This window comes from Dioscorea cayenensis, chromosome 5, assembly GCF_009730915.1.
Source record: "Dioscorea cayenensis subsp. rotundata cultivar TDr96_F1 chromosome 5, TDr96_F1_v2_PseudoChromosome.rev07_lg8_w22 25.fasta, whole genome shotgun sequence".
NCBI lineage: Eukaryota > Viridiplantae > Streptophyta > Magnoliopsida > Dioscoreales > Dioscoreaceae > Dioscorea > Dioscorea cayenensis.
Window position 1 is genome coordinate 20,983,584 of NC_052475.1, and position 26,906 is coordinate 21,010,489.

At 34.5% G+C, this 26,906-nt stretch overlaps 3 protein-coding genes and 1 long non-coding RNA gene across 6 annotated transcripts; 1 reads left to right on the forward strand and 3 right to left on the reverse strand.

Moving 5' to 3' along the window:
* The first annotated feature begins 332 nt into the window (after window positions 1-332).
* Window positions 333-4,316, forward strand: LOC120262211. The gene is made up of 3 exons (XR_005536722.1): window positions 333-429; window positions 3,467-3,537; window positions 4,142-4,316. It is a non-coding gene; the product is annotated as an uncharacterized LOC120262211 (long non-coding RNA).
* A 2,714-nt stretch (window positions 4,317-7,030) lies between these two features.
* On the reverse strand, window positions 7,031-8,811 carry LOC120262210 (acid phosphatase 1-like). Its single transcript, XM_039270287.1, has 3 exons — window positions 8,434-8,811; window positions 8,121-8,330; window positions 7,031-7,374 (listed from the first exon to the last, which is right to left on the reverse strand). The coding sequence occupies exons 1-3, from the start codon at window positions 8,805-8,807 to the stop codon at window positions 7,224-7,226; spliced, it is 735 nt and encodes a 244-aa protein (XP_039126221.1). The 5' UTR covers window positions 8,808-8,811; the 3' UTR covers window positions 7,031-7,223.
* A 6,712-nt stretch (window positions 8,812-15,523) lies between these two features.
* Window positions 15,524-19,404, reverse strand: LOC120262383 (NAC domain-containing protein 75-like). 3 transcript variants are annotated; one of them, XM_039270484.1, is made up of 7 exons: window positions 19,278-19,404; window positions 18,418-18,614; window positions 18,118-18,295; window positions 17,516-18,024; window positions 16,497-16,706; window positions 16,299-16,391; window positions 15,524-16,110 (listed from the first exon to the last, which is right to left on the reverse strand). In XM_039270484.1, the coding sequence occupies exons 2-7, from the start codon at window positions 18,538-18,540 to the stop codon at window positions 15,997-15,999; spliced, it is 1,227 nt and encodes a 408-aa protein (XP_039126418.1). In that variant the 5' UTR covers window positions 18,541-18,614; window positions 19,278-19,404; the 3' UTR covers window positions 15,524-15,996. The 3 variants fall into 3 exon arrangements, with proteins under 3 accessions (XP_039126418.1, XP_039126416.1, XP_039126417.1); XM_039270482.1 differs by having other exon boundaries at window positions 16,299-16,394; XM_039270483.1 differs by lacking the exon at window positions 19,278-19,404 and adding an exon at window positions 18,737-19,028 and having other exon boundaries at window positions 16,299-16,394.
* Window positions 19,405-22,512: 3,108 nt separating this feature from the next.
* On the reverse strand, window positions 22,513-26,444 carry LOC120262407 (probable tRNA N6-adenosine threonylcarbamoyltransferase). The gene is made up of 3 exons (XM_039270509.1): window positions 25,785-26,444; window positions 23,615-23,770; window positions 22,513-23,019 (listed from the first exon to the last, which is right to left on the reverse strand). Exons 1-3 carry the CDS (start codon window positions 26,340-26,342, stop codon window positions 22,654-22,656), a joined length of 1,080 nt encoding a protein of 359 aa, XP_039126443.1. The 5' UTR covers window positions 26,343-26,444; the 3' UTR covers window positions 22,513-22,653.
* Window positions 26,445-26,906: the final 462 nt, after the last annotated feature.

Below are 26,906 nucleotides of genomic sequence, written 5' to 3' on the forward strand. Positions count from 1 at the left end.
TTACCTTCTAAGCTTGCACTGTGAATATGGACCTCAGGCCTCATTAGATATTTATGCATGAATTAGGGGTAAAATAATTATTTAGCATTAGTGATATTTTTGCATGTTTGAACAACAGCTTTCGTGCGAAAATAAGCAAAATTAGCTGCAATTCGGTTATTTTGACCTTTTATTATTTATTATTTTTTATTTTTTGTAGTGGAGAGGAAAAATGGTACCAAATGTTTTGTACCTTTTTATCATTTCTTTTAAAAAAAAATAAAATATATTAAAAAAAAAAGAGAAAGCCCATCTAACCTACATCTCTTTCTCTTCTTTCTTTCTTCCTTTCTCAACCGTGAATCTTCTTCTTATTTTTTAAATTTTTTTCAACAGACAATCTCAGTGAATCGACACCCAACAACTCCCTCTCATTTGCTCTTGAGTAAGGTATAGTAAGAGGCCTTAATCTAGTTTTTCCTTTGAATACTCATTTATATTATCATTTTTCCTCGTTTGAAACTCTAGGGTTAGAATTTCATGGTTCTACTTAAATTGTGGCCAGTTTGGGCTTATAATGGAGCATTTATTCTTGTTCATGCTTTGCCTTGATTTCTTGTAAAAATCCTTTGAGAATGGTGTAGTAAATTCTATTAAAAGATTTTTGTTTGGGCCGAACTTACTGTAGCAATTTTGGTGGTTATTGTAATACTAAGGCTTTACTATCATTAATTTTGTCCTATAACTTTAATGTTAGCATGTAGAGCATATAACCTCACTGATGAGTATACATTTATTCATTATTTAATATCATTTTGGAGTACTACATGAAATTTGATGCCAAACATAGTGAATATTGTATCTTCAAGCTTCAAGTAGTGCCTAAGGATGAGAGAGAGAGAGAGAGAGAGAGAGAGAGAGAGAGAGAATCAAAAGAAGCATTCTAGAGCTAAAACAAGGAAGATGGAGCTCTCTCATCATCAACTATTGAAGAACAAGCCTAACAAACCCACTTATTGGTACCTTATGGCCGTGTTTACGGCCATAAGCCTCATCTAGAGAACCTTGTGAGCATGATTATGGCCGTAAGAAGGAGTATAAAAACAAACAAAGGGACTTACGGGCAAGGCTTATGCATGTAAGTCAAAATATAAGTTCTTTCTAGAGGAGCTTATGAGGAGAACCATACGCCTGTAAAGGTGGGCGAAAGGGATAATCCAGAGAAGTTTACGATCCAATGCTTACAACCATAAGCTGGACAGTAGCACCATACAAAAGACCTTACGAATGGGACTTACAGCCATAAGTGATCATGCAAGGCTCGCGACCCATCATCTCCAACTTCTTATGACTCCAGAGAGAGAGAGAGAGAGAGAGAGAGAGAGAGAATCAAAAGAAGCATTCTAGAGCCAAAACAAGGAAGATGGAGCTCTCTCATCATCAACCATTGAAGAACAAGCCTAACAAACCCACTTATGGGTACCTTATGGCCGTGTTTACGGCCATAAGCCTCATCTAGAGAACCTTGTGAGCATGCTTATGGCCGTAAGAAGGAGTATAAAAACAAACAAAGGGACTTACGAGCAAGGCTTATGCATGTAAGTCAAAATATAAGTTATTTCTAGAGGAGCTTATGAGGAGAACCATACGCCTGTAAGGGTGGGCGAAAGGGTAATCCAGAGAAGTTTACGATCCAATGCTTACAACCATAAGCTGGATAGTAGCACCATACAAAAGACCTTACGAACGGGACTTACAGCCGTAAGTGATCATGCAAGGCTCGCGACCCATCATCTCCAACTCCTTATGACTCCAAGAGAGAGAGAGAGAGAGAGAGAGAGAGAGAGAATCAAAAGAAGCATTCTAGAGCCAAAACAAGGAAGATGGAGCTCTCTCATCATCAACCATTGAAGAACAAGCCTAACAAACCCACTTATGGGTACCTTATGGCCGTGTTTACGGCCATAAGCCTCATCTAGAGAACCTTGTGAGCATGCTTATGGCCGTAAGAAGGAGTATAAAAACAAATAAAGGGACTTACGAGCAAGGCTTATGCATGTAAGTCAAAATATAAGTTCTTTCTAGAGGAGCTTATGAGGAGAACCATACGCCTGTAAAGGTGGGCGAAAGGGTAATCCAGAGAAGTTTACGATCCAATGCTTACAACCATAAGCTGGACAGTAGCACCATACAAAAGACCTTACAAACAGGACTTATAGCTGTAAGTGATCACGCAAGGCTTGCGACCCATCATCTCCAACTCCTTATGACTCCATTCTTACGGCTGTAAACATCCCATAAGTGGCTATGAATAAATATTCCTGAATAGGGTTTTGAAGGAACCTTTTGTTCTTTTGATGGCGAGGCTTGGGGAAAGTAAGGGGCTAATTCTCCAGAGCTTTGGAGGCAAATCAAGAGAGAGAAATAGCCCACTTACCTTGGAGGATAGAGATTGGAACCGTCAAAGAGTTTCTTGGCATCTTCTTTGGAAGGTTCTTGGGAAGATTTGATGGCAATCTCAACGGCGCAATTGAGAAGGGGGTTTCTATATTTTTATTAATTCTATTGCACCTGGTTTGTTATCTATTAATGGAGAACTAATTTTATAGATGCTTAGGCATAGATGAACTCTAGGGTTTGATCTATTATGACATTGTTGTGGATCTTTATTCTTTAATTGTTTTCTAAAGGCTATCTGTATTATTTGAATTCAATTGTGTGTTATCATTGTATTGAATGCTATAGAGGCCAAAGCTCTAATTTCAAAAGACCCACCTAGCATAGGCATGGCGTGATTGGAGGGGATTGTGAGTAAACCTAGAAATTTAGTACTTTGGAGTCGAGAGTTCTCCTTCCACAATCCTCGCGAGTGAATTAGCAAGTAACTCCATGCTCTTTGCAATCATAGGAAATAGATTTTAGGAGAAATCGTCTTTCTATTATGTATGGGATTAGGGGCAATCACTTTACTAGAAGGGTTGTCTAGTTATTGAATTTTTGTTAATTTACATTGAGATTTTTATAGAGTACAATGCAATCATGGGGTGTCTGTATTAGCACTGTACATGTTCTGAATTAGTTATTATTCACCCTTGCAAGAAAGGGGTAATATATTTTAGAATTTCTTTCGGTTCAAATAGGATTGCTAACTAACAACCTTGGTCCTGGACTTATAAAATCCTAGAGGGATTCTATACCCGAGCATCCCATTTCCCCTTGCTTATTCGGTCGATTCTATTTTCTTATTATTGATTTCTATTTTTGTTCTTTTATTCACATTCACATAGCACAACTTTTGGTAGGCGAGTTTCCAGAGTAGGATTAGTACTATTACTATCTTATTTCCTTGTAGATTGATACCCTGCTTTGAGCACACTTTACTACTTGATCGGTGTGTACACTTGCATCTTCTATCACTCACACATTCATGCATTTAGCTTTTCATTCTCATATTTATTGCTTCATGGATTCTGTGCATGTGGCTAAGCCGTGAACCATTTCGAAAAGGAAGAAAATCACCAAAGTGTGTGCTCGTCTCGAGGCGAACTGACCCATTTTGTGAGTGGTTGAATTGTGTTTGCATAGCCTTAATAAAGTAGTATAATATTTCTTTAAATGTTTTACACCCTATTTCTTATACAGAAATCGTATTTTTACCGAAGGTGGATTTATTAGAATAGTTTGAACATATTTGAGCTCTTGAAAATTATAGATGCATCCTATTAAAATCTTGAATATCTATTCATATTTATATTGAAAGAGATATATATGTTCGAATGTATATGTGTTTATACTCAAAAGAGAATGTGGTTTAATGTTTCTTTGCTCTGCTATTATATGGTGATTTAAAGTAATGATCTTGAGAGTATGCTTTTTGAGTAAAAAATGTTAAAGGATAGTTTGTTGAGATGTAAATTGTCGATTTGTTGTGCTTTTGGGTATTATTATTATTATTATTATTATTATTATTATTATTATCAAAATGATTATTTTTTATAGCAATACTATTTATAAATCATTGGGATTATTTTTTTTATGTTTTTAACTATATTTAGAGGAATTTGTTATTATTTTAGAATGCTTTAATATTTTGTTAAATATATGTTGTCACCACTCATTGTGTAATATTTGTTTACTCACCACTCTCTCTCCTCTCTCTCAGGTTGAGATGCTAGAGTTAGTTGTGTTGGCCAAGTGTGATTTGCTTTCACCTCTTATGTCAAGGTTGGTCTATAATTTGGCTCGTAGCATATATGAATCTACTAAACTTTATTATTATGTTTTGTCGTAATATTCATACTCTCTGTATTTTCAGTGGACGGAAAAACATAACTTTATATTTTAATGATGTACTTTGTATTTTATGTCTAGTGTATGGAAAATTTAAATTTATTTTTATTGTTGATCATCTTGGTGAGATTGTGAAATCATGATTATTAGACCTTGCGGCGACTCGGTCGTGGGATGAAGTATAACCCTCCCCTAATTGTCAAGGTGGTTGTCACGTACCTAACTAGCTGGGGTCGGGATATGACAACAATAATTATATAAATTAATGTGGTTTTTTTTTTTTGTATATATTTAATTCTTATCAAAATAAATAAAAAATAATCAAATAGATGTAATTCTCTAGGTAGTCCCTATATGGGCTCAACATTATTTTTTTATTCTGTCTATTCTGATTTTTTTTTTTATTGATATAGTATTTTATATACTGATATGGTAACCTCACATGCATGTAGATAATATGAAGCAACTGTGTTGAATAAGTTGACACTAAAATCTATATATGGTGATCTTTGGAATAAAAATAATAAGAAAATACATACAACACTTTACATCGACGATATTAAACATTTTGAATGTATAAAGATAAGAATAGATACTTTGCATGGTATGTTCCTTTAACTATTCTAAGACAACATTAAGAATACTACTAATTTTTGTACTATGTAATGTTGTTCATCTAACTTCTAACTATGTTTTTATGTTTTTAAAAAACTAGTTAATGCAATGTAAATATTAGTGACTTCCCCTGCTCTTGACATGTCTAGTCCAAGTGGCACAAAGTTCCATTTGGAAATATTTTTTAAACAAATTAAAATTTTTCCTTGATTTTTTTTAATTATTTTTTATGTGAGATACCTGCTAGGCACAAAATGAAAAAACAAATATACCACAATTCATTAGCAACATAAATAAAAAATTACGAGAGATAAGACCAAACTGACAGAGATAAAAAGCAAAAAAATATATATATATATAATTAGGTCCACTCAATGTGGCGAAATAAACTCAGAGAAATGGATATGTAAGAAAAGGTGAAAAAACCTGAGTCCAAATAAGAGAAAGCTGACTCGTTGGACTAGTCCTGCCCTGACATCACATCTCTTGGGTCACTCCCACTATCAATCCAGGATTTGATGAACTCCAGGCTTCTCCAAACTAAACTGATTAATTTTTTTTTTTCTTAACCTTCTTTTGACGTACGTTGGATAACTTGCTAAGTATAATTTATTTTTTTCTTAGAAAAAAAACACACACACAATTTATTTTTAGTTTTTTATTTTTTCACTCCACCTAAATTTTCATCCTGAGTGTTTTATCTATCCTCAATCTCTTTCTCTTCTCTTCTCCTCCATCCATGGCCTTTGTCTTCCTCTTTTATCTTCATATGTGGGTCCATCTTTGGATTTTATAGTTTTATTTAAAAAGAGAGAGAGAGAGATAGAGATGAAGTTGGCGGAGGAGAACGAGTTGAAGAATGGAGGAGATGAAAGAACAAGAAAAGGAGATATAGCCACGCATGGATGTAATTGAAAGTAAAGGAGAAAAAATAATTAATGTTAGGATGGTAAAAAATTCAAAATATTCTTTTACATAAGTCATTAATTTCAATTTAACAAGATATATATTTATATATAAGGACAAACCTTGTCATGGTCCACACAAACGTGAAGTTAATGGTTTACCAGTTAAGCAAATCACAAATACTCTATATAGATGACCTAATAGGCTAAATGTCGTTGACAAACAAATAACATTCCTAAACAATATCAATATAATAAGCATTATTTATACCCCCACAGGACATGGACCATACTGAAGATATTAAAGTCAATGTTTAACCAGTTTTTTTTTAAGCAAACTGTTAAGTCTGATGACATGGATTGTCATTATATGACAAGTCGAGTAATGACATGGCAAAAGGAAGGTGACGTGGCATTGAAGACTCAGCAAAGAAAAGTAATGACTAGGATGATAATGTGGCAAAATGATAATGTCATGACATGTGAAGCTACAAGGGTTAGAAGATCAAGATGAAGATTATGTTTAGAAGATATTCCTTTCAATGGAGTCATGTGATGATAAACTATTTTTGGAAAGTGCATCAAATCTTAAGGATCTCTTCAAAGATAGGCAAGTTTTGTTTAAAGTATGTTTATCTATCCTTGGTAAGATCCGGGATGATAAATCATATCTTTGATAGAGCTCCTTTTTAGAAAGATCTACTTTAAAGAGGGAGAGGAATAAACTATCATTGGGAAGAATGTATGAAGCTTAGTTTGGTGAGAAGCTATTTGGAGACACAAACTAAGTTAGTCAAGGACAAGCCAAGAAATTATCAAGACCATATTTAGCATCGCAATTTGAAGGACGAACCAAGAGCTAATTATGGGCGAAACTATTCATGGAGGCTAATCTTATGTGGAGATAGATGGAAAGATTACATGAGATATGGTTAGAGATTTGAAGATCCAAACATGGATGATTGGAGATCATGCTTGAAGATATTGAAGGCTAAACTTGGATGAAGATGAGATCAAGTTTAGTGACAATATTTCCATGAGTCAAACGAAGATCATTTGGGGAGACCAAACTTGGGCCAAGTTTAGAAAGAAGATCAGGAGATCTTCGATGACCATCTTTGGTGAGATGATTACGTGTGCTTTGGTGGGCACATCCCTCGGGAGAGGGAGACCTACTGAAGTGACGAGAGGAAGGAAGCAGCTGCAGGCAAGAGGAGCTCGGGTCGAGTCAACTACTATGAGACGAACTAAAGGAACCGGAAAGGTTGAAAGTTGCAGATTCAGGTGCATCTGGCTAAAACTCAGTCATGTTCAGTAAGGTGGGTCATATTGCAACTGGGTGTTGTAACATTTAACTTTGAAAAGTTTCCAAGTTAGAAAGCCACGAATAATTCTAAAAGAGATAACTTTATTGGTACATGGACGAATAATGCACTAAAACTTCAAGGTGCGGTCACCTTCCGGTGAACCTAAAATGTCACTCCATTGATCTCCTATGTTTCCAACTATCCTGTACCCTTGCTTCACTATTGTCATCCTCACACCTGATTTATACATCACTGCCAAGCTCTTATCTCCATTTCTCCTGCAGAATTAATAGATTTGATTAATTTTTAAAATTTAAGCTTACAATGAATTAATTAAACAGTAATTCTAAACAATATTTGAAGATTAAAAAAATTAATTTTCTTAGTTTAAATCAACTGCAAATGACAATTTAAAACCAAATTCATTTATATGGATATATATAATTTTAATAAAATGGAAGATTATAATTAATTAGAGGGTTACTGCATACACACTAAAAAAAGAGGATCATGATAATTTTAATAATTTATAAAAAAACATATACTATTAAAGAAAACCAAAATTTTCATGTAAATAAAACAAGAATTTGATGCATATATATTTGGCATATTTTAAGATTTTGGTTATAAATTTTGTGGTCTTAAATTTTAATTTTCTGTTTATGTTGCTTATTTTACATGATAATAGAGTTTTGTAAATTTAAAAACATAGTTAAAAGTAATTTTTTTTTTAAGAAAGTGGACTATTTATATTATTTATCACACGTGTGTGATGAGATTTAGACACCCAATTTTTTGTGTGAAACTCCGGTGTATTACCTTTGGTCATATGAATGTTGTCAAAAATGAAAGATTTATCCATGTTTCTATATATATATATATATATATATATTTGAAATCCAACAAAGACTTGACAACATCATTGAGATCATGAGATGCTGAGTTCAATTAAGTAACTCTCATTAAAACCTCCTACAAAACAAAGTGCAAGAAGAGAGGATATAGCTATAAAATGAATATATACCTTAGTATTAGCTTCTCCCAAGTATGATATCCAACTCTCTTCAGATTGCAAGCAGTGGCTTCTCTTGTATCCTCACTTCTACCACTCAAGAAGATGATCTTTATCCCCAAAGACATCAACTTCTTGTATAGCTTCAAACTCTCCGGCAAAGCTGGTGCCCTACTCTTCCTCACCCATGCATTAAATGATGTATCATTGTATGCTTCAACCCTACATGCATCCATGCATATATGCATTCATTTAGTAATTACACAGTTTAACTAACATTGATGTTTATAACATTATTAAAAAAAAATGAATTAGGCTTACATACCCAAAACCATGGTGAGCATAATAAGGTAGGTTTGAAAGAGAAGTTTCATCAATGTCAAATATCCAAACATCTTTTTCATCACTGCCAAGTTCAAGTCCGGCGACATACTTCATGGCCTCGGCGATAACCACTATCGAGTCATTACGATAATGTCCGCTGATCATGTAGTTCCCGACATAGTTCTCACATGAAGGAGGAACGGTGAGCCACCCACGCATATTGTTAGTCTCAACCGCAAACCGCCAACTATCACAAGAGACACCAGTGACCGGGTGATCACCGATGCCGGAGAATGGCCGGAGGAGGTGCACATCCATGGCATTTGATGTTGTAAAATGAGTTAAAAAGGAGAGAAGGATGATAGCTAGACCCATTTGAGTCTTGATGTACTTAATTGCAGGTATTCATAGATTGATAAACATTCATATTACTCTTTATATATTCACAATGAGTTTAATATTATTTGCATTTGATGCAATGTGAGGAGTAACATACAAGAACTAGTAGACAACATAAAGAACAATTAGTCCAATATTGTGTGTTTTGAAAACTCTGGGAATTGAATGTTGATATTGATGGGATTTTGTAAGATAGATGAAAAGAGTACAAACTACATACAGAGCAAAAGACATAAGAGGGTGCAAACCATGTTATTAGTATTATTATTTATATGGTAAGAATTAATATACCTTTCATTTTTTTGCTTGATAGGAATTGTAAGCCAACTGTAATACCAAAAAAGAAAAATGAAGCACTAGCTTTAAAGGACTTTCAAAATTTCTCTCTCAAAGTGGAGAGTTGGCATATATATATATATATATATATATATATATATATATATATGCATGTCAAGCTCAAACTCAAGCTCAAAGATAGGAAGTGACGTATGTCTCACCTTCGACCCAGATGGCCGGCCAGTCTTCGTGCCTTTGTGTCTCTCCCCTCCTCACTTTGAAGATGTTGGAAAGGAGAAAGATGAGGGTGAGTACGCTTCATTCTTGGATTCGTTGTTTGGGGTGGAGTGTGCGTCATCAGAGTCTGGTGTTGAAGCTTTTCAAAGGGTTGAAGAAGGCGGTGGGGAGGCCAACTTGGAGCTAATTGAGGTTGTAGATGATTTTGTCTACTTTCCTGGGAAGTGTGCGGCGGTGGAGCTTGGCTCCAGTGAGGTGGGGGTGGAGGATGGTCCAGTTGAGGCTGTGGTGGAGCGCTCCCCGGTATAGATCTTGATCTCCTCGATGCCGGAATGGAGGACGTGCCACTTAAGGCGGTGGTGGAGCGGGGCTTCCATGCCGGAGTGGTTTTGAGGTAGTGCCTTCACGCTGGTATGGATAGGCGACACACTTAGTTGCTGAGATGTCGGACCGGCAAGGTGGTTGGCAGCGGGGCTTTAGGATGGCCGGGAAAGCCGCCGGAAGTGGTTGAGCTTCACTCCCATGACGGAAGCTCGATAATGTCTTGTGATCGGCTGGAGTTGGTGGAGCTTTGCTCCCACAGTGATGGCGAAGTGCTTATCCAATCGTGCCTTGATCAGGTGGCGACGGCCGGAACGACAACTGATAGTGATACGGTTGACCAGGACAAGGCGATTGGCGGCAGGGGCTTAGGATTGCTGGGAATGTCGCCGGAGGTGGTTGAGCTTTGCTCCCACTACAGTGGCGCAGTGATGCCTTGTGTTCTGCCTGAGGTGGTGGAGCCTTGCTCCCACAGTGTTGGAGAAGTGCTTCTCCATTTGAGCTCTGCTCGGGTGGCGACGGCCGGAGATGGTGGTGGCGCTGGTCGGACCGACGGTTGGAAGGGGGATCGGGTCCCCGAGCAAAGTCGGTCAAAGCGTTGGGATAAGGCGCGGTCACAGATCTCGAAGCAGCGATGTATCGAGAGTGTAATACCTCTACAAAATCATGTGTGGCCGACAGGTGGCGCCCAGCAGCTGGTTAAGGTTGTTGACCACGGGATCTTGGGGTCGCAGATTACCTACGTGGCATTGGAGTGGTTTGGAGACCCATATTGGATTGTTTTTGGGCCGGATTTAATGATGAGCCAAGCTGATGCTAGTGTTATTTTTAGTCTGGATTTTGTGGATTCTTCTCTGATTTGTGAGGTTGGAAGGGAGACACCTTGGTGGGGGTGGAGTTTGGTTCCCATGCTGCTTGGTTGATCAAAGTTAGCAAAGGGAAGGTCGTGCCGAAGGTTGGCTCTGAGCTACTCAATGGGCCGAGGATGGTTACCTATATGTCTATCTTCCAATGCAATTTGGCGTGGGAGGACATTGCTGCCGAGGAGGCACCTGATCTGGCTGCTGGTTAGTCTTTGTATTTTATATGGTCTGGAGGATGGCCATGTATCCTCAGGTGGTCTGTTTTTGGTAGCCCTTATATCACTTCTTGTGGTGTGAATGGCTTTATTGCATTGAGTGTTTTGTTCTGTATTTGCTCTTTTCACTTTAATTAAAGTGGTTTATCCACCTTTTCACAAAAAACCTCAAGCTCAAAGTCTAAACAAAATTGATGCATGCCCAACCCTTTTAAACACCATCTCATATATTGCAAACCCCTCTCCTTCATTTTATTTTATTTTATTTTTTAAGTAATTATGTTCAAATGGTTCCAACTAAACCCCTCTCCTTCATTTTTTTTTTAAGTAATTATGTTCAAATAGTTCCAACTATTTTAAATCTTGAATTTTTTTTTATAAAGAAATCTTGAATTTTTAATTAATCTAGTGAAATAGTTTTTGGGTAGTTGTCTTTAAAATATTTGCAGTCGCAGGTTGTTGTAATACTTGAAATAACTAAAAATGATGACTACTAGGAAGTCAAAAGTTTTTAAAATAAGTAAAATACTCAACTTAGTCTTTTTCACAAGTCTTTAGTTTGTTGATTGGTTGTTAGAGCTTCATATGTTGTTGCTTGGAGGTTTGAAAAACTAATTAATTAAAAAAAAATTAATGTTAAGTGTTGATGTTGAGAATAGTTGTTGATTCAAGATCATAAACAAGAAATAAAAGAAAATAATCATTACGCATGAATTCAGTATATGTAGTTTCAGGGCAGTAGATAATTAATGTTGAATTAGGGGATAATTTTGGATAGGCATGAGGATAAATGAGAACCTAAAAAATGGATGTTTAATAAATTAATAAGTAATTAAGCCTTCATTAAACTATATTTAGGGTGTTAAGCCTAGAAAAGCAGTATGTTTCACTAGGTTTTGATACTCATAAATCTCTAAATTATTGTAACAAAGAGACTTGGAAATATTGTTCCTCACCATAAAAACAAAAAAGATTAAAAGAGAAAGAGATGATATTATTTTAAAAAAAAAAAGTTAATTTTTACACAAATAAAGAGGTGGCAAGCATTTATTTGAGTCCAATTTCAAAAATTAAAAGAAAAGATTAATTTATTCTTTTAAAAAAACATGATTGGTTCAAATATCATGCAAAACATATATAGCATTGCAGCGAGGAATCATAATAATAATCTTAATTGCTCACCTGCTCTTCATGTCCATAATAAATCTTAAAACAAAATATTTTTCACAACCATCTTATCTTTTAGAGAATATCAGAAAGTCATTTTAGAAATTTTTTATTTTCTAAAAAAAAACTCAAAAACTCTCAATTTTAAGACTTCATTGCAACATTGGTTGATTATATATATTGAAATTTTTTCTCTAAGTAGGTATTTATTTGTTATATTGCAAGCTGATAGATTTTTATTTTTATAAATCGATCAAGCCATCAGGTTAGGTTGCATATTTAACTTAAATGGTAGTTAATATAAAAAAGATACCTTATAGTTAAATTTTATTTCTGAAATAATGATAAAAAGTGGATAAACCACAACTTTATTGAAAAGAAAAGACAAGACAACCAAGCAAAGAGCGAAGAAACTAGAACACACTGAAGCTCTCACCAGAGATGAGGCGCAGAACAGTTAAAAGCAAAATAAGGTAATTAAAAAGCCAAAAAGCAACTATGTAGACGGGAACCACCAAAAGGAGATGTAGGTCTACAAGGCTGAGAGTAGAAAACTCTACTCTAACACTGGAGTAGGATCTGGATAGCCGGTAGCATTGGAAACTCTAGCGCTGATGAAATTGATTGAGCGCTTGATCTTCTGGGTAACCTCAGCCTGAGTCTGGTGATGATTATCTGTAGCCGCTGAAAACAAAGAAAGCAGCATATTAGCAATTTTTAACAGCAATGCATGAGTAGGTAGTGCTATGAATTGAAATATGCGATTGTTGCATTCAAGCCAAATATTCCAAATAATAGCTCTAATGCAAAGATCCCAGAGAGGTTGACATTGAGGTTGTAAAGAAGTAATCCAGGAAGTCCAAATCGTCGAAATTGAAGGAGAGCTGGGATTAACCTCCAAAAGATGAGCGAAGAAAAACCAGAAACGTGAAGAAAAAGAGCAATCAAAGAAGAGATGATCAGTAGTCTCAGAAGCTTTGTGGCAAATTACGCATGTATCAGTTGTGCTTTGAGAGATACACCATTTTCTAAAAAGGTTAGTAAGGGTGGGAATTTTATCTTCCCAAGCAAGCCAACAAAATAAGGTAATTTTTATTGGACATCTAATTTTACAGAATTTCATGTAAAGTGGACAGCGAATACCTCCATCGATAAGAAACTTGTAAAAAGATTTTACCGAGAAAGTTCTACTTTTATCCAGGGGCCAGGAATAGAAGTCTTCCTGTTCACTGGTGCAGTCCGGGATCACACCCAAGATAGGGGTTAATTCATCATAAGTAGAGTTAATGAAGAGATTTTCAGGGGAATTAACATGTTCAGTAAACTAACGGATTGTGATCCAAGGGTTTATGCAGTCATTGTAAAGTTGAGGCCAATAATATTTTAGGGTAATCCCCGAATACCACCTATCATGCCAAAAGTAGGAGTTTGCCCCATTTTTTAAAGTTTTGGAAACACAAGAGCGAAAAGAATTCAGGGAGGAAAGTACTCCCTACCCAGAAAAAAGATTTATTTCTTGGGGGTGGGAGAAACAGAGAACATTCTAGATTAGTGGCAAAATAATTAACTTGAATTATTTTGGCCCAAAAGCTGTTAGGGCTAGAAATGATTTTCCACCACTATTTTCCAAGAAGAGCACAATTGAAGTCTTGGATGTTAAGAATTCCCCAACCCCCCATGTTCCTGGGTCTGCAGATCTTTTTCCAGGCAACAAGCATGATATCTTTGGGCCCAAATCAGGGCCTTTCCAGAGAAAGTCCCTACGAATCTTGTCAATGTCTTTAATTACCCAAGTAAGTAGTTTAAAGGCAGACATCTAGTAAACTGTAACAGTAAAGAGGACTGAGTTTAGGAGAGTAAGACGACCACCAAGAGAGAGGTAAATTTCTGAAATAATTCAGATAATATTTTTTTAAGAAACATAAAATAAACAAAAAACATATTTTTAAAAGAAAAAAATTGAAAAGCAAGTTTCTAGAAAATATTTCCAAAATAAGTTGCTGATATTTTTTAGAGTTGGGGAATGATGACTACTATCAATTAACACTTAAAAAAAATTGAGAAAAACTTATTTCGGAAGTCAGAAATAATGAAGAATATTGTCACGCAATATATATAATTAAAAGCGACCGAGAGACCCTTACTTGTAAACATAGTCTAAAATTAATTGAAAAACAATGACAAGATATCAAATACACATGCCTTTTTTTATAATATTTATCAAATCCCTGAAAAAAAAATACAAACAATTACTTACACATCAAACAATGAAAGACAAGGCCTACTTCTAAACATAATTAATTAATTAATTCTTCTTTAAGTTTAAACTTGCTAGAAACTCCCAAAAGTACTTAAAGAGTTAAAGCATTACATTAACATGATTAAAAAAAGTATATGTGTATATATACATCTTTTGTGAGAGAGAATCCAAAAAGAAGACCATCATGTTATGTTATTCTCCCACTAAGTAATTCGCCCTGCAACTTCTTTACAAGACATCAGAAACCCTAACATGGCTAACAATGCCCTTTGGAGAGCATCTTAAGATCTTCTACAAAAAGAGAAAGAGATGAGTTCCTACTTTTTTGAATGAAGAACATGACAAGGGATTCATTTCTATCTCCTTCCGTGCTACCACCATTATTCATGGAAAGAGACATTCACATAACATTCTATTCCACTCCTCATGCATGCATGCATGCATGCATGTCCACCACTATAAGCCTCTCTTCTTTAATTATTAAAGATTTGAACCTAAAGATATACCACCAACCCTAATTAGTTAATATTAATTATTAGTACAATGATTCTTCCTCTATATATATGAGCATGTTATATTTAAAGAAGTTTTTTGCCATGCATGTAGAATATCAATGTTGAATTTAGAAAAACAAAGACATAATTAGTATCAAAGGTAAATTCTAGTGGTTGTATTTTATATATGTTGAAGCAAGGCTGCTATATATATATATATATATATATATAAAGGATAAAGATTATGATTATTATATATATTATTATATGTTTTGAGTTAAGATTGAATGGTTATTGATGTATTAAAGTTAAGTTTAGAGATTCATGAATGCTTGGAAATTGATTTGAGGTAGGAGAGAAGTAGGTAGAAGGTGGATTAGCCACTCAAAGGAAAAAAAAAATAAAGGAAAGAGATGTTCCTCCTTTATTCCTTGTGAAACTACAAAGAAGGTTCTCACTGCCTTACCTTCATGCACGTCCAAAGCAAAGAAAAAAATTAAAAAAATTATTATATATATAAAAAAAAGATGCCACAAAGAGAGATCATCATGCACGTTCTTCTCTCTCAAAATAAAGCAAGAAACAAAGATTTATATGTTGGTCACTAATGAGAAACTTTGAATCATTTTTAGCATAAGAGAATAGCATTTTTATGCATGTTATTCACCATGTCTAGAGATCAGTCAAAATTAACTCTTTGTGGAAATACTAAATTCTTATTATATAATTTGTTTTCTGTAAGATATATATATATATATATATATATATATATGTATATATATATTAAGATATAGATATAGATATAGATATAGATATATAAGATAATAAAATATATCAAACTCATATTAAATGAACCATATAAAATAAGCATATGCATACTTGTGAATCTCTCTACTTTCCAACTGTAATTACAAATACAAAGAGAGATAGAGCTGATGATAGTGATTGAATAAATAGGAAAAATTAAAAAGAAATAGATAGCATATGATAGTAAGAATGTTTGGTAAATAAAAAAACAGAAAAAGGTGGTGATGGAGAGAATGCTGAATTTTTGGCCTTCCCTTCCACACTGTCAGCAACAAACATCTTCAACTTTGATCTTTTTCTTTTTCCTTTGCTTCTTTTGATTTTCACCGGAGGCTTTAATTCTTTTCTTTGTTGAAATATTTTTGTTAGCTTAGACCCTTTTATTACCTTCCCATGCTGAGCTTCACACTTCAATCAAATGAAGTAAACCTTTCTCTTTGATCTCATGAATAATAAGAACCAATGGAAGTTAGTTTTCTAATTTTCTTGGTCTCTTTCTCTATGCCCAACACTGTATACTTCTTGCTATCCATGATGATGATGATGATGATGATGATGGTGATGATCTTGGCTGTCAGGTAACCAATATGATGAATACTTCAACCAGTCTGTCTCTTGAGAATGTGGGATTGATGTTTCCTGTAATACAAATATAAGTTAATCTCTGTTTGTAGTGCTTTTGCAGAAAAAGAATTATCGATTGATTTTATGAATTCAAATGAGTGATTTTCTGAATTTATTTGGCACTAATTTTGTATGAGATAAGTGACCAAACTTTTTTCTCTGGAAAAATGAAGAAGTAAAAGATGATCAAAGTTCAAACTTACTGCTTTAATGTCAGCTGAAGTGCAACTCATTATCAGTTCTTCAAGACCAGAACCAGACCTCTCTGTCAATCTTTGTTGTTGATGCTGTTGTTGCTGCTGATCATGATCATGATTTTGTTTAAAAAATTAAAGTTTCATAAAGTTAAACAATAGTTTTATAAGATAAAATCAATATATATATATATATATATAAAATACCTGAAACTTGTCTGTTTGAAGGAGGAGCCTTGAGACATGGTAAGGATCATCAAGATTAACAATGGAGGATTGATGAAGAGGAGCAGGAGAAATGACATTGGAGATAGGATTTGTAGGCCTGCTGACTTGAAATGCAACGTGTCGCTGCTGCGCTTCGTGGTGTTCATCGCCTTCATCGCATGCCTGAGATGGTGCTTCTCCTAGACCCACCTGCATGTGTTCAAGAATCATGAGCTAATTGCATGTACCTCTTCTCAATTTATATTAATTTGTTTTACTTTTTATGACATTAGTATTAATGTTTTCATTTTAAATGGATGAAGAATTAATTAATTGCTTTGTAATTCATCCATAATCAAACTTGACTGATCATATGAAAGAAAGAAAGAAAGAAAGGGAAAATCAAATGATCAACCTAATCATTCATATGAAAGTGCATCTCATATAAAGTCTCATGCACTTTTTATATAAGTTGTTAGACGGTAAAGCAGTTGAATACATTGCATTATATTATCTTCATTGTCACTAATTATATAATCAGATTCAGTACAAAATAAAATTGCAGAAAAAAAAAAAAGATATCAAATGACCAACCTCATGAAGCTCAAAGTATTTATTCATTTGAGATTTGAGTACTTTATCAGTTGTTAACAATAGAACACATGAATGAAATGCATCACAATTATTGCCACAAAATAACACATACGGAGTAATTGTTTGACAATTCACACAAAACAAAACAAGAGGATTAATCAAATGAAGGACAAACATCATCAAACCTTTTACACATATGAAATTTAAGTGGTTAATTTTCAAGTTATTGACAGTAAAATTCACATGAATACAAACTTTAATTTCCTCTCATTGTCAGGAAATATCAAAAAATTCTTCGACAATTCACACACAAAACACAAACACAATCTAGAAAGCAAGAACAAGTAAAACTATATATCTTCAACAAATAATAAAACAACATATCAGAGAATGAACCAAAAAGAAAAAGAGTAAATAATAATTACCTCATCAAAACTTTTCCTGAATGGAGCAAAGCTGAAGTTATCCATGGCAGTGAAGCTAGAAGACATGATCTCTTCTCTTTGTCCAACTACTTCCTTTGAAGAAGAACAACTTCCACTCCCAGTGCTATCTCTCCTAACCTCAATTGTTGTTGCACTTCTATCAGACAAACTACACTGCCTTGGCTGAGTCTGATAAAAGATCTTAGAAACTACAAGCTCACCTTCTTTCTCCTCCTCCATCTCACCCAAATGATACTGATGCATCACCCAATTAGTCTTCTCAGGCTTTCTATGTTTTCCAAAGTTTGTATACAATACCAAGATCTTCTTACATCCTTTCTGTTTTCCATTAGACATCACTGGCCTTGTTTTCCCAGTCTTGTGCCACCTTGTCTCACCCTTGTGAAGATCACACTCAGTTTGTATTTTCCTTCTTTTTCTTGTTCCTGTTGTGTATGCTTTTGATGGCCTGTGGAAGAAGTGCTTGCTAAGACCATCTCTTGTCACACCTGAGATCAAAACATAATTAATATTATTATTCATGCATAAAATATTTTTTTATATATATGATTAAAAATAAATAATTAGTTAATTAATTAAACCTGGAAGTTTTTCAGGGTGGGTGTAACATATGCCATCTTCTCCTTCAATGGTGGGTATGAATTCATCAATGAGAGGGTGAGACTTGGACTCTTCTGAAACAACTTTGGATTCCAAGTGTTCTATCAACTCTTGATCTGTTGGATCAAATTTCACTCCTGCTGGAAGGCCAACCCAATTCTGAATATGCACAAAACATATATATTCAAAGATTAGTGAAACATATATTTTTCTTTCAAATTAAAGATGAATGATAAATCAGAGATAAATTGTGTTTATGTATATATATACAAATACCATACCGGTTTTCGATCTAGTTTGTGACCACAACTGGGACACTGCAAGGATGAACATAGTTGGTGTTCTTCAAGCTTGGCATCAATGAGATCAGTAGTAGTACTTGTGCTTCCTTGGGTTCTATTCATGGCTGCTTTTCTTCATCCTTGCATCAGGAGCTCTTGATTCACAGCTGCTTTCAACTTATAAATTTTCCTTTATTCTGAGAATTCAAGCAACAAACTGGATTTGTTAGGAAGAAGAGGAAAGAAGAATATATTCTTGTTGGAATATGTTAGATAAATTAAGAGAGAGAGGAAAATATCTAAAGGAATATATGTATACATGATTGGGAGGGAGAGAATTTCAAGGAATAAAGATATGCTAATAGAAGCAAACTTAGATCCAATTTGGAAAATTCAGCCAGTATATGAGTCCATGAAGGAAAAAACTCCTCATGAAATTCCCAAACAAAGTATGAAGAGAGATGAGAGATATAAGAGAGATAAAGAAAAACATGTATGTGTTTGTTTGTTGATCTATAAACTCCATTTAAAGGAAAAAAAAACAGTAGAATTCCCTCCACTTTAACTGAAACCCATGAGAGAAAAAGCTAAAGCTCCTTAACATTCTCTCTCTCTCTCTCTCTCTCTCTCTCTCTCTATGCCTACATGTCATACACACACACACAAGAAAAAAAGCAAAAGCATGAAACTGAAGTAAGAGAACTGTTATTCCAACACTCAAAAGAGAGCTTGAGTAGTTTATTCTCTTTCTATGAAGGAATGATGGGAGGGATGGTGTGAGGTTGTTTTTTTCTTGGCAATAATGGAATGAAAGAAGGAAAAGAGATCTAAGGAGAGAGAGAGAAAGCTAAGGAACTCACATGGGATTGAGATGGGGTTGCATGATGATCCATTTGGGAAGTAGAAGATGGTATGCAGGGATGGAGATGAGGAGGAGGAGAGGAGGAGAAGAAGCAGGAGTGAATCTTAGAGCTTGCTTAAAATGCAAGGCAAATGAGCAGTGTACTGTTGCATATGGGGCCCAAACAACAATACACTATTTTATATACATGTTACTTCCACAACATAACTTCTCTTTGAAGCACAAGGTTTTATATTTGTATAAAATTATTTTTTTATTAGATGGATATTTTCTTTAAAAAAATATTTAAAGAGATTTATATTAATTTTTTTATACTTGCACACCAAATGTACTGTACAATATATATATATATATATATATAAAAAGAGAAAGAGAGTTGAAACCTCAATCTTTTACATGAGAGTTATGATGTCAATTGATTTTTTTACATATATAAATATTTAAACTTAAAATCACTTATTTAAATAATCCGAATTTTTATAACCTAAACAAACTTGTGTGAATGGAGACAACATTTAATCGATGAATATATATATATATATATATATATCACGTAATAAGAGAAATCAATCCATATTATTTATATATATTATTTTAATATCATACAATATTTTTTTTTTATGAAACAATAAGCGCTATATATATCAGAGGCGTGTACACAGACTGTGAATTAATCGTCCAACTCACGCTCCCTTAGTCCGGAACAAAGGGTTTGAGTTGTGAGTTCATGGCCACATCCAGCAACATGTTGCCATTATTACTTCCAACGAGTCTTGAACTCGAGATTTATTGATTGTCTCACTTTTATTTTCTATAATAAAATCAAATATCGTTAGACTATGAGCCCTTAATTTGGTAATATCATACAATATATATATTCAATAGTTTTGATATAATACCATATATAAAAACTTTTCTTAAATATTTTAAGTCTCACATGTGTTTTTTTATTTTTTATTTTATTTTATAAAATAATTTTAGCTTTTAGTTGCCCTATATATAATAATTATTTTTGTTTAGTTAATGTCATAAGAAGTATCATAAATTATTTTATCTCGGCTAAAATTAAATTTTTTTTTTAATTTTACAGATATACTACAAATCAAACTATATATGATTAAAACAATTATTTTTATTTTTTATTTTTTAACAACTAAGAAGCATCTTGTATTTAAGAGAAGTCACGGATGTGCACATATATAGAGTTAATACCTCAATACACATGTACCCTCTTTTTTCATGAATTTTGAGATTCAATCGTGAATTTTTTCCAAAACAAACATCCTAAATAAAGGACATGATGTCAATAGGCCAAGAGTGGTTGGCTTGACACCAATTTTATGACGACAAAATTTAAATTCATGATCTCATGTTAAAAATAATATTACTTGTTAGTTATAAATATACTCTAATTATTAAAAAAAAAATGAAATTGAAACCCACTTAAATTTTTGTGAGTCAATTTCCTCAAGCTGATTATCAAACCACATCAAATTAATTCCACAATCAACTAACAAAAACAACCTAACTCATCAAACCCCAACTATATATTCTCAAATTCCTGTTCTTAACTTCTCAAATTACTGCCTCTAGATTGAGTGTGAGAAGAAGGGAGAGGAATGAGTGTGCTAAAGGCTAAGTATTAAAGTTGTATTTTAGTCCAACTCTTTACTACTTTAGTTTGCGTGAGAATCTCATCCTCTTCTTTAATCTCATTTATTATCAATATCCTTGAGTTTATATAATAATAAAATCTAAGTCAAATCACTTGATTATTTTTGTGGTATTAAGTATTTAAATCTAATTTATACACAAAAAATAAAAATTGAAAGGACTATGCAAAGGTACCCTTCTTTTTTAAGTTAGATTATTTGATCATAGGATCAAGTGTTATATAATATTGGAAAAAGTTTTACTTGAACAAAGAAAAGAATGATGTCTTGTGTGTTTATTTCTTCATATTTTTATTGTTTATATTATAAAATTAATTAAAATTTATTTTAGTAATGCAACTTATACTTAATTTTCCCTTTATACAAGTATTGAACTGATTTAAAATCATTTTTTTATTTTAAGTAATTTGGAATCTACCAAATGGAAATACTATATTTTTTTTCTTGTTTAACAATGTTTTGTTCTTTTGTTTTGCTTTGTTTCTTAAAAGGACACAGATTATTGAAACCATGGTCCACATTGTTGTTGTGAAACCATACAAATCAAATCCTCTCCATGATCAGTTAGCCAACCTAGCAGACTCCAACTAATTAATGGATTTAAGTTTTAATTAATCAATTAAATGTTCGTTATATATATATATATATATATATTCTATTTAGTACCATCACTGTGCCAGCAAAAGGAAAAAGGAAGAATGCATTGAACCTCTGAATAAGAACAAATAGTACCTTTTTTTTTAGGAATTTAGATAAAACATGAAGTTGGACTTTATTATGTGCTTTGTTCTTTTTGTTATATTGTCAACAGACGAACCAAAATGTCCAATGAAGGGAATTACAATGATTTTATTTATTTATTATAAATATATATATATATATATATATTGAGAGAGGGACAGAGAGTTCTTCTATTTTTTTTCCTGCCATAGATTTGACTTTATTTATTACAAGTCTCTATAATTATATATTTTTTGTCTTTTTAGTTCTTTTAATATTTTTAGATACAATTAAATCCTCACATTTGGTCGAATTGGGTCGTTTTAGTCCATTCTAATATTTTTAGACACAATTAAGTCTTTACAATTTATATTTGTCCATCTACACTACAGACTAGAATGACCCAACTCGACTAAATATGAAGACTTAATTATACTTAAAAATATTGCAAGAACTAAAGAGGTAAAAAAATACACAATTACATAGCCCTGTACAACAATTAAACCAAATTTTTAAAAAAAATTTTAATGCTATTGGCTTCTGTCCGGATACTTAACAATATCTCTAATCATTTATTTGAACTCTGACTAATTCTAATGTAATTTAATTACCCTTTGGTAGAACCGTAGAACCATTATCACATGCACATACAAACACATAACATCATAAAGGTACTAAAAAGGATTTAGTGCAGAACCAGTATCGAATGCGCTTACAAATACAAAACATCATAAAAGTAATAAAAAGGATTTAATGTAATAATCAAACAACAGGTAGTGATTGTTGTAATCCAAACAAATTAATGTCAGCCAAACCAAAAATTCCCATACATCAAGCAAGTGATTGAAAAAAGTTGATTACATGATAAATAACTTCTTTCTCTACAATTTTCGGTCATAATGTTACATGTTTTTTGCAATTGAAGAATGCATCATTACTGCTAAAAAAATACTTTGATCGCCGATTACACACAATTGTAGTCTATGAACCGGTTTTTTCTTCGATGGTGTTGACACTTCCGTTATTAATATCTGATAAGCTTTTTTCTCTCCAAATTGCATGAACTTCATCGGTTCGGAATCTCTGAGTGAATGTTGATTCCTCTAGTGGAGTGGTAATACCACGGGCAAAGGCAAGTAGCCCAGTGTATGCAATCATGGCTCCATTGTCTATACAATACCTATCATCAGTTGCATACAGTCTACCACCCCTCTCTGCACACATAGCCTTCATCATCTCCTGCAAGCGTAAATTACATCCTACACCACCGACAATGAGAACATCCTTTGTATCACAATGTGCCATGGCTCGTTCAGTGATCTCAACCAGCATTGCAAACAATGTCTCCTGCGACATAACATAACAAATACATAGTGAGAAAAAAGAAAAACAAAATAGTATATAAAGCTGCCCATGAGCCCATAAACAATTGATCTATGTCATTATACTTGCTCAAGTTCAGTTTGAGATTTGGCTTGTTTACACTTGTTTGATTAATAGCTATTGAACTTGAGAAAAAATTCCAGGCTCAATAAGTAAATGACTCGAGCTCAAACAAACTAAGGCTTATTTGGTAAAGCTCACTAACTTGCATATATATACTTTTAAAGGGATTTAATCATCAAAATTATTTTAATAAGGGCTTCTATAAAATTTTAGTCTACTAAAACTACAATATAATTAGCTCAAACTTGGTCCAATTCCACCCCTATCCAAGTAAAGAGCCTAGGGCTCAGTGCGCTGCACCATAACTGTTGGGTGTGTACCACATTGAAATGCACTTTAAGATGAATGGGTCAGAAGAGTCTTTGTTATGACGTGTTGCCTATCCAACGGCTTTATAAAATACAAGGAGTCTAGGCAAGAATTTTCCCCAAACCAGAAGTAATATTTTGGTTCAGCATTTGTAAAGAATCATCAAAATGATGCCGAATTGTTGTACCTGCAAGGAGTAACAGAGGTCTGCTTCTGTGCATTCCTTGCTTTCCAGCTTCACAGGAGCAATGGCTTCTATATAGCTCAGTATGCCACTAAATGAAACATCCATTCCTTTGACAACATAAGGAAGATCAATGAATTCTTCACCTTTCTTAGCCAGCTGCATCAGTAAACCAACACCTTTAGGCAAACTAATTATGGACATACTACAGAATATGGAAGAAGAACAATATATCACGCTTAAAAAATTAGGGTTGAGTAGTAGATGTGACAGTGAACACTTGATTAAGCTGTATGGTGATGCCTTAAGAAATTGTCAAAAGCAATCACCAGAGTAAAGCAGCCAAATAAACAAATAAATAAAATAAATACCTTCAAAATTTGTACAATCAGTTCATCCATTTTATTTCATTGAGTAATATTCTGCAAACCCTACTAAATGAGGAATAACAAATTATACTGATGGGTAAATACATTGTAGGACAAGAGTATAAGTTCCAAAGCAGCAGCAACAACAAACCAAGCACTCAAGTAGAAAATGAGTGACCGGTTCAATCCAGCAGCAGAGTAGGAAATGTTGAAAAAGATCAAATTTTTGGGTTACTTTAACATGCACTTAGAGAACCCTCACCTTTTGAGTAAGGACAATGAATAATTGAAAGCAACACGGAGAAAGCATGAAAGAAAAACTACCACTATACCACAGCATTAGAGATTCCAAGTATCAAGACACCATGACTAAGCAAACCTTAGTACTTAGAGATGTAAGATACAAAGTAAAAAATAGATCAAAGGAATCCACTATGAAGCACCCAGTTTTTGTCATCACAAAGTAAAAAAATGGACTGCCAACAAAATGCAAATAGACAACCAGCTAGGCATTTGCTGAGCATCAGAAGATCAAATTGTGAAGCATAGAACTCCACCATCCCCAGGCAAGGATGCATATGATGTTCATGATGTCTTATATCTGAATACTGTAAACATGTCCAAAAACTTATAGTACCAAAGAATTGATACAAAGAACTTTCCATTTTCTTAAAAATAGAATTTTTTTTATTTCTAATGGAACTTATAAGGGCAATAACATAAACCTAGAAAATTTGATGTCTCCTTCTACTCATTTACTAGTTCAACCTGAAACACTATATTTCTAAAGCATATTTAAGAAATAAAAGATTGTGTTTTGACAATACATTTGTGACATCAAAGCATACTTATAAGACTAATATCCATCTTAATTAGCACAAACACCAAGAATGGCATCCCTGTCCCATGTGCTCCAACGAAGATCCTCTACTCCTAACCCTTTTATTAAACTTAATCCTACAAACTACCAGAATATTCAAACAGAAAATAAAAGTTATCCATCTCCAAGTAAACCATTGGTCATCCCAATTTAACAATTCCCGGGCCTTCTTAAATCATATTCTCAAACGGTCTCAATTGGTGACCTCATACAGCAGTGGTTATGATGCACCAAAGTCACAATACATACACCACAGTGGCATTTAGTATCCTTTTGCAAGACCAATTCAACACTAACTCCCTCACACATCTACCTGACAAAAATCATAGCTACAATTAGGAATTATAACCAATAAAATCTTTCCTAGTTCAAGGAAATAAAAGTTCAAAAAATTAAGACTATCTGATATCTGTTAAAATTCAAAAAATTAAGAAATAAAGATAGTCCACAACACTCTGCATTGCCTCAAGTTACTTATAATCATCTACCACATAGATCTGAATCCTCAATTTTGAATAATCATCATGTTGGTTCAGAATTTAGCTCCATCCAGCACAGCTAAGTCAAGCACCTGTAGCTACCAAAAAGGTTGTGTTTTCCTCTCAAACCTTCAACTCAGTTATACATAGACAAGCTCCATAAGTCCTCCAACTCATCACAGTCCATAACATCTAAAGAATTCAACTAGTCTCTAATACAATGCCAAACACTTGCCCTCTTCACTCCTTGCAAGATACTTCGTACCTAATGGAATGCCCCACAATACGTCCTTCAACACATAGATGATTCATAGCTAATAGAAAAGGCATTCCTTTCAACATTAAAATAACCACCAAACATCGAGGGGCAAGGAGAAGGTAGCAAAAAAACAAATTCAGCAAAAACAAACAGCCAATTTGCAATAATCAAACACTGAATTTGGTACCTGCTCGATATTATATCCAGGGCTTGGATCATTGGAGAGATTCAATACCCTCGCAAACCTATCCAAACAATTCCCGACTGCAATATCAATGGTTTCCCCGAATATCCTATACTTTCCCTCACTATACGCGATCACCTGCGTGTTCCCCCCACTGACATACAACACGACCGGGTCCTCTGCCCCTGTGACGACCCGGCCCATCTCTATATGCGCCACGCAGTGATTCACCCCAACAAGGGGCTTGTTCCACAGCTTCGCCAGCACTCGTACGGCGGCAGCGCATACCTGGAGCGGGGCGCCCATGCCGGGGCCCTTGGTGTAGCAAATGCAGTCGATGTCGGCGGGGGAGATGCCGGCTTCGTCAAGCGCGGAGCGAAGCAGGCGGGTGAGGTTTTGGAGGTGATGTTGGGCCGTCTCGCGGGGGAGGAAGCCGTGGCCGGGCGGGGTGATGTAGGTGGAGCGAGGGTTTGCGAGGATGTTGCCGTCTAAGGTGGCGATACCGATGCCGATCTTGTTCGCCGAGCCCTCGAAACCAATGGAGATGAGCTTCTTCTCCATCCTAGGGTTTCAGAGATACAGAGAGAGAGAGAGAGAGCTGGTGGAGAAGGACGACGAGACGAGGGTTTTAGCATTTTGGGCGCCAATTGAACGGTTGATCTTGAAGCCGGTGGCTACTGTGTGGCTTCTATCTTGACCGTTCAATCTACTAGTTGTTGTTGTTGGTTTTTTTATTTTTACTTTTTTATACAAAAATGTTTTCAAATCATCGGCACGCCTACAAACTGAGAATTAAACATTCCAGTCTATTTCCTTGATAGAAATACCATTATTTTATTAACCTTTTGATGAGTGGTTTTTCAAATAATAATAATTATTCAATTTTCCAAAAATAATAATAACTTTTTAAACATGGACAACAAGGATGAGATCAACATGGAGATCAAAACCATTGTTATCAAACCCGGACCGGCCCGGCGGTTCGACCGGTCGACCCGGTGACCCGATGACTAAACCGGTTCGGGTCTCTAATTAGACCGGACATGCAATCAACCCGGTGTAACCCGATGTGACCCGGTGTGACCCGGCCAAACCCGGTGACCCGGCCGGGTTTCAATGACCCGA